Genomic DNA, 8,661 nt, shown 5'->3' on the forward strand with positions numbered 1-8,661 from the left:
AGAAAGAAAGAAAGAAAGAAAGAAAGAAAGAAAGAAAGAAAGAAAGAAAGAAAGAAAGAAAGAAAGAAAAGGTATGCAAATTGGAAAGGAAGAAAAATAAAAACTCTTCGTTTGCAGATAACATTATCTGATCATACGTGTAGAAAACCCCAAGAATTGACCAAAAAACCCCTCCTGTAATTAAAAGCAATTATAGCAAGTTGTGAGATACAAGGTATCTCAGTAGTCAACTGTTTTCCTATAATGATTAAGTGGAATTTCAAATTGAAAACACAATTCACTTATATTAGCATGAAAAACAAAATGAAATGCTTAGATATAAACGTAACCAAATATGCAAAAGATCTATATGAAGGAACTATAAAACTCTGATAAATGAAATCAAAGAAGAACTAAATAAATAGAGATATATTCTATGTTCACAGATAAGAAGATTCAATATTGTCCAGATCTCCGATCTTTCTAACTTGATCTATAGATTCAATGTAATCCAAATCAAAATCCAAGCAAGTAATTTTGTGGATATCAACAAACTGTTTCTAAGGTTTATATGGAGAGGCAAAAGACCCAGAATAGCTAACATAATACTGAAGTAGAAGAACAAAGTAGGAAGACTGACACTATCTGACTTGAAGACTTATTCTAAAGCCATAGTAATCAAAACAGTGTTTTACTGGTGAAAGAATAAACAAATAGATTAATGGAATAGATTAGAGAGCCCAGAAGTAGACCCACATAAATACAGTGAACTGATCTTGGACAGGGAAGCAAAGCCAATAAAATGGAAGAGTCTTTTCAACAAATATTGCTGGAACAACTGGCCATTCACGTACAAAAAAAGTAGATCGAGACACAGACCTTATACCTGTCACAAAAATTAACTCAAAATGGATCACAGACCTAAATGTAAAACATAAATCTATAAAATTCCTAGAAGACAACATAGGGGAAAGACCTCAACTTTGAACATGATGACTTTTTAGATACAACAGCAAAGGTACAATGCATGAAAGAAATAACTGGTATGCTGAATTTCATTAAAATTAAAAACATCTGCCCTGCAAAAGATAATGTAAGAGAATTAGAAGACAAGCCACAGACTGGGAGAAAATATCTGTAAAATACATATCTGATAAAGAACTGTTATTCAAAACAAAGAACACTTAAATTGAAACAATAAAAATAAACATGCTTAAAAATGGGCCAAAGATCTGAACACAGACCTTACCAAAGGTCTTGTACTTCTTACCAAAGAAGATATATAGATGACATTCAGCATATGAAAAGACAGTCCACACCATATGTCATTAGGGAAAAACAAGTTAAAACAAGTTGCAATTGCACAGCTGTTAAAATGGCTAAAAGCCAGAACAATGAGAATGCCAAGTGCTGCTGAGGATGTTGACAACAGTAATGGAACTCTCATTCATTGCTGGCAGGAATGCAAAATGGTACAGCCACTCTGGAAGACTGTTTGGCAATTTCTTACAAAACCAAACAGATTCTTATGACCCAGAAAACATGCTCCTTTCTATTTACCCATAGGAGTTGAAAACTGTCCCTAAAAAAACCCTGCACATGATGTTTATAGCTGCTTTATTTGTAATTTCCAAAACCCGGAAGCAACCAAAATGTCCTTCAGTAGGTGAATGGATAAATTGTGGTACTTCCATATAATGGAATATTATTCAGTACTAAAAAGAAATGAGCTATCAAGCCATAAAAAGACATGGAGGAAACTTAAATGCATATTACTAAGTGACAGAAGCCAATCTGAAAATGCTACATACTGATTCCAATCATAGGACATTCTACAAAAGGCAAAACCATGGAGACAGTAAAAAAGTTCAGTGTTTGCCAGAGTTTGGGGTGGGGGCATAGGCTGAACAGTGAAGATAGTGTGTATGATACCATAATGATTAATACACAAGCCAAAGAGTGAACCATTATGTAAACTATTCTTGGGTGTTTATGATATGTCAGTGTAGGTTCATCAATTGCAACAATGCATCAGTCTGCTGGAGGGTGTTGAGGAAGACTATGTGTGTAGATCACAGACAGTATATGGAAAATATCTGTACCTTTCCTTCATATTGTTGAGAATATAAAATTCCTCTAAAAAATGATCCAAATTTTAAAAATGGACAAAAGACCTTCATAGATATTTCTTCTAAAGAAGATATACAAAAGGCAAATAGGTATATGAAAAGATGTTTAACATCACTAATCATGAGAAAAATGTCAATCAATACAATGAGATATCACTTCACATCTGTTAGAATGGCTATTATCAAAACGAGCGTTGGCAAGGGTGTAGAGAAAAGGTCATCCTTGTACATTGTTGGGATGTAGGCAAATTGGTACAGCTATTATGGAGGGCATTATGAAGTTTCCTCAAGAAATTAAAGATAGAATTACCATATGATACAGGAATCCCCCTTATGAGCCTATATCCGAAGAAACTGAAATCAGTATTTCAAAAGATATCTGTACTCTCACATTCATTGTAGCACTATCCACAACAGCCAAGATATGGAAACAACCTAAGTGTCCATCAATGGGTGAATGGAAAAAGGAAATATGGTATATGTGGTACAATGGAGTATCATTTAGCCATAAAAAGGAAGAAAATCCTGCCATTTACAGTAATATAGATTAACCCGGGGGACATTATGCTAAGTGAAATAAAGCAGACCACAAAGATAAATCCAGTATGACCTCATTTCTATGTAGACATTTAAAAAGGTAAACCCAAAGAAGCAGAATGTAACAGTAATTTAGTGATTTTCAAGTGCTGAGGGGTAGGAGAAATGGGGAGATGTTTGCCAAAGGGTACAAACTTTCAGTTACAAGACGGATAAATTCTGAGGATCTAATGTTCAGTATGGTGATTATATTTTGTAATACTGTTCAGTATCCCTGAAATTTGCTAAGAGAGTAGATCTTAAGTGTTCTCACACATACAAAAATGCTAACTATGTGAAGTGATGAATTTACTAATACACTTGATTTTGGTATTCATCTCACAATGTGTACGTATATATTAAATCATGTTGTACACCTTAATATAAATACAATTTTATTTGTCAAGTATACTTCAATAAAGCTGGAGAAAAATAATGGAAAGAAAGAATACGGATAATGAATTTGTCCCTGAGAACTAAATAGATGTAGTGAGAGTTTGTAGGTCAGTACTAGAGCAATGAAGATGATCTGGAACCATCCAAAAACAGTTCAGACTTAGACCAAAGTCCAAGATAACAGTGCGATTTCATTAAGATCAGGTGGATTATCAAAGTCTCCACAGAGCTAGAAGTGTACCGACATGAAAAATGCCTTTCTACCTACACATGGAAGGTGACTTCAATCAGGATATGTTTTATTTTATTTTACTATAACAAAGTAATACATAAAGTGAAAACCTTAACCATGAAAAAAATAATAGAGGCCCATTTAGGACTACAAAAATAATAAAAGCAATCCAATTTAAAGATAAAAATAAGAATGATGATCCCTATTTAGGGGAATTATAAAAGTTTTTCAAAAAGAAAAACTCCCAAATCTCAGTAGTGTTACTTAACACAATGTAAGATGATTTCTCATCCACGTAAAGTCAAAATGGGTGTTAATGATCAGTGAGTGTTCTCCTCCAGGACAGAATTCATGATTCATGACGACCTAGGACCTAGTAGTTCAGCTGTCTCCCAGGGCTATGATCCAGTGATAGGTCCTCTGCAAGTGGAAAGAGAGAATTGAGAAGACAAATCTCCCTCCATTGGTGATAATCAGTTTCATGTCCCTGCCGACAAGCAAGATGGAGGAGGAGTTCAGGTTTTTTATTGGACATCTACAGAGATTTTTAAGACTGAGATCACACTGCAAATTTTATTACCATGGTTTCATAAAAAATACTTACTCTTCCGAAGATGTGCTAAAATGAGCCATAGCACTCATGTCTTTTCCAGAATAGAGTGGCAAAAAATTTTGAAGTACCTACTAAGTACCCCATACCATAGTCAACGTTATGAGGAATACAGCATACACTGGATTGGACACTTAATTAATAATGCGGCACTATCATCAATAAATGAAATAGTAATAGTTAGACCAAGATAAATGCAATTAATTCCGATTTCTGGGATCAGAGCAAAACTTCACTAAATAAGTTACTAGGGAAGGCACCTTGCATAACTTCATCATAAACAGAGTATAAATAGGTGCAGAAAAAGGAGAAAGAAATTCCAACATGGGGGACAGACATACCATGAATCATGGTTCAGTGCTTCGAAAAATCACCATTGTTAATCATAATTCAAATCTTTTATGAGGTTTTTATATATGACACTCTTTATAAATGACAGAAGGCTTTTAGCCAATTGGTGATAAAACTGAATTAATTAAAATTTACACAGTCTCACAGAGTATTACAAACACTGTGCTCTACTCATCTATTTTGTAAAAAAAAGTTTAGTATAATTGGTGCAATTTTATCATTTTATCCTATGAGGATAAAGAACGTTTTACTATGGCATAGTATTTTATTTATTTCAAACTGCTTTTCACTTTCTGTATCCATTTGGTTCAACATTTAGAAAGAACTCGATGATATCAAAGAAAACCACAGCACAAATCACAATTGTCAACTCTTAACAGTTTTAGGCTTTAACTGACTAAGATGAATTACTTCATCACTGAATAAATCATTACTAATCATAATTTGTGTATGTTCTTGGACTGTGCAATTGAGACTGGCGGCACTACAGCCTGCCCAGAACTAATTGCTATAAATGTGCCAGATGTTGTAAAAATCTGGACACATTTGTGATAAAGCCGAATGGTGCAAATTTGGTATGAAGCTAGAAGGGCATGATTTAAGGGTGTAATCTAGATTTCTGACATTATAGGTCAAAGAAATATAGTAAGTATAGAGAGCCTTTATTAATATTGTAAAAGGTTATTTCCCTCTGCACTAAAGACCATCTTTTTTTCTTTTATGTCTTGATCCTAATACATCTGAGCTTGGCTATAAATTTCTATGCTCCCACAAAGGGCATTGGTCTGTGGAAAAATAAGAAACTAAGGTTTAAATTAGAACACTGTTCTTTTTATTTCAGGTATTAACAGAGACCTCTTCCTTGTTATACACAAAAATGCATAATAAAATAGAATGTTTCCACTCTTTAAGAGTGCTAAGACCTTTAGGACAGAAATAATATGTTAGGAGGAGAAAACAAAACAAAACAAAACTCCTTGGCACTTTCTGATTCATTTAGAATTAAGCTGCATATCCGTACATTAAATAATAAGCAAAATTACTTAGAGGTTATGGGTATCAATACCTTCATTTTCTGTGCATTGTTATGGTAATAAAGCCTTTTAGTCAAGGAAAATATGAAGCCATAAAACTTAATGCTCTTTTGAGGAGCAATTACAGCAAATTATAAGCAACTGGGTTGTACAAAACTGCCATGAATAAAATTTTAAAGTATAATAATATACTGTAAGCATTTATATGGCTGATACTATCCATTTATTTTAAGTGTCAGTCTTTCTAAAGATAATTATGAAAAAAAAAAAGTTGGATTCCTAAAATAATTACCATGTTGATTACTTAGAAGGATAGGTTTCAAATAAATTTCAGATTAAAGAATTCCTAATAGAGTTCTGGTATTATATATCACATTTGCTATTCCATCTCATTTAATGCAATAGAGAATTTGTGGCATGCTTCATAATAATATTGTGTGTTTTTGTATGTATATATGTATGTGTGAGTGTATATGTTGTATGCGTGCAATTTAGTTACCTGGACAACTGTCTATTTACTGCCATTTTTGACTAAATGTTCAAGACATTTTGTAGAACTTTAAGAATTTTACTCATGGTATTTTCCAAATTAAAATCAATATGGTTTGAAACATACCAAATGACTAGAGTTTAGTATTCCTAACAAATAAAGTTTAAAAAGTATACTTCAATGGTTGTTTTCCTATGTATGCTTTCACCAAATCATAAAATACTGAAAGCAATAAGTAAGCAAGCATATTATCTGTATTGTACATAAATTAGTTACACACCATAAATAATTATTAATGCCAACTTTTTATTAAAACCATTTCCTGACTCGTGCGTGAGGCGAGCGGAGCCGGAGTCGAGACCAGAGGCCGAACTCGGGATCTGACAAGATGGCTGGGCTGCCCCGCAGGATTATCAAGGAAACCCAGCGTTTGCTGGCAGAACCAGTTCCTGGCATTAAAGCAGAACCAGATGAGAGCAACGCCCGTTATTTTCATGTGGTCATTGCTGGCCCCCAGGATTCCCCCTTTGAGGGAGGGACTTTTAAGCTTGAACTATTCCTACCAGAAGGATACCCGATGGCAGCCCCTAAAGTACGTTTCATGACCAAAATTTATCATCCTAATGTAGACAAGTTGGGAAGAATATGTTTAGATATTTTGAAAGATAAGTGGTCCCCAGCACTGCAGATCCGCACAGTTCTGCTATCGATCCAGGCTTTGTTAAGTGCTCCCAATCCAGATGATCCATTAGCAAATGATGTAGCGGAGCAGTGGAAGACCAACGAAGCCCAAGCCATAGAAACAGCTAGAGCATGGACTAGGCTATATGCCATGAATAATATATAAAATCGATCTGATCATCAAGTGTGCATCACTTCTCCTGTTCTGCCAAGACTTCTTCCTTTTTTGTTTGCATTTAATGGACACAGTCTTAGAAACATTACAGAATAAAAGCCCAGACATCTTCAGTCCTTTGGTGATTAAATGCACATTAGCAAATCTATGTCTTGTCCTGATTCATTGTTGTAAAGCATGAGCAGAGGCTAGAAGTACCATCTGGATTGTTGTGAAACGTTTAAAAGCAGTGGCCCTTCTCTGCTTTTATTCATTTCCCCCATCATGGTTTGAGTATAAAGCACTGTGAATGAAGGTAGTTGTCAGGGTTAGCTGCAGGGGTGTGGGTGTTTTTCTTTACTACTTTTTTTGAGGGGGAGAGGTAGTTTTATTTTAATTTTATGGGCTCCTTTCCCCCTTTTTATGGTGATCTAATTGCATTGGTTAAAAGCAGCTAACCAGTTCTTTAGAATATGCTCTCTAGCCAAGTCTAACTTTATTTAGACGCTGTAGATGGACAAGCTTGATTGTTTGAACCAAAATGGGAACATTAAACAAACATCACAGCCCTCACTAATAACATTGTGACTTTGCTGTCAAGTGTAGAATCCTTCCTTCAAGAAAAAGCTTGTGACCATTTTGTATGGCTTGTCTGGAAACTTCTGTAAATCTTACGTTTTAGTAAAATATTTTTTGTTATTCTAAAAAAAAAAAAAAAAACCATTTCCTAAATCTGTGTAATGCTGGTTTGGTAATTTGAGTATTTATGTTTCATTATCATTTATTTTCTTGTTATTTTTAATAAGCATAACAATATTAATATACCAATTCACTTGAATATCACTGCAAAAATTTAATTATACATTATGTATTTGGAATCTGCTTGATATCTAATCTGTTTGTTTCCCCATTAGTCTTTTTTTTTTTTTTCTCTTTTCATCTATTCATATGGAGTATTTGGGATGTTTTGCAGTTAATAATGAGATATTTTGGCTAGTTATTGGTTTATTTAATAATGTTTCACAGCACAGGTATAAGAAACTCTTCACAATAGGGAAATTTAACAAATGTGCAATCAATCATTCTAAACATCTAGACAATTCTATAGTTTTTGACATTTGGAATATATCTTTGTTGATCACATGCATACATGAATGCAATTCAAAATATACCATAGACGATGTGGGAAACAAAGGCAGAAGAAAAATTATTAAATTTCCTTACTACCTACAGCCCACTGACAAGTCCTTGAAACAGGCAGAGTGACCTTCCTCTAGGGACTCAACTACCTCAATGTTAATACTTTGCTAAGGGCAAAAGGCAATCCTAGCCTACTGCCCCCAACCCCCACCAGGATCCTGTAAGTCTACTTTAATGTATAACAATTCCTTTAGAAATTTCCTTTATCTCTAATCCCCCCCCACCCAAGATACGTGTTGGCAATCATCCCCCAACCATATGGCCCACCAATATACACCTGAAGGGTCTCATGACTAAGGTTTTATTAGATGGTAATAAATGACCTTTTCCCAACAATTGTTAGCCCCCTCAAGGTCCTGGAAACCTTGCTTCCAAAATTCCTTAGAGACTTATGCTATCCCTAACCCCCTCCCAATTTGAAAGTATATAATGGGCCACTCCTCATGACCTCATGAGTTCTTTCTGCCCTTGGGTCCTGTACCTGTGCTTTAATAAAACCACCATTTTGCACTAAAGACATCTCAAGAATTCTTTCTTGGCCGACGGCTTCGAACCCTAATAACGGCTTTCCTACATCAATAGACATATAATTCAATGCCTACTTTACCCGTTTGTTACTAGCTTCTCTGAGATATACTATGCCCACTGCAACTGCTAAAAGGGTAGGCCCAGATTATCATATTTTTATAACTTGACCCACTGGCAAACACTGATTGGCTCAAAGATGGGCACCATCCCACCTAACTGGCTAGTGAGTCAGTGGATTTCACTTAATAACAAAAATAAGAGAAATAAGGTCTGAATTTAGGCAGTATTGTCTCTGAAGTGA

General features: G+C 34.7%; 1 protein-coding gene across 1 annotated transcript; it reads left to right on the forward strand.

The window, feature by feature from the left end:
• Window positions 1-6,127: 6,127 nt before the first annotated feature.
• On the forward strand, window positions 6,128-7,346 carry LOC110592969 (ubiquitin-conjugating enzyme E2 N-like). The gene has a single exon (XM_021704180.2). The coding sequence runs from the start codon at window positions 6,186-6,188 to the stop codon at window positions 6,642-6,644; it is 459 nt and encodes a 152-aa protein (XP_021559855.1). The 5' UTR covers window positions 6,128-6,185; the 3' UTR covers window positions 6,645-7,346.
• The last annotated feature ends 1,315 nt before the right edge of the window (window positions 7,347-8,661 follow it).

This window comes from Neomonachus schauinslandi, chromosome 16 (assembly GCF_002201575.2).
Source record: "Neomonachus schauinslandi chromosome 16, ASM220157v2, whole genome shotgun sequence".
In the NCBI taxonomy this organism is placed as follows: Eukaryota; Metazoa; Chordata; class Mammalia; order Carnivora; family Phocidae; genus Neomonachus; species Neomonachus schauinslandi.

Excerpts from the sequence above, each read along its gene's own strand:
- LOC110592969 (XM_021704180.2), top strand. The coding sequence starts at position 6,186 with ATGGCTGGGCTGCCCCGCAGGATTATCAAGGAAACCCAGCGTTTGCTG.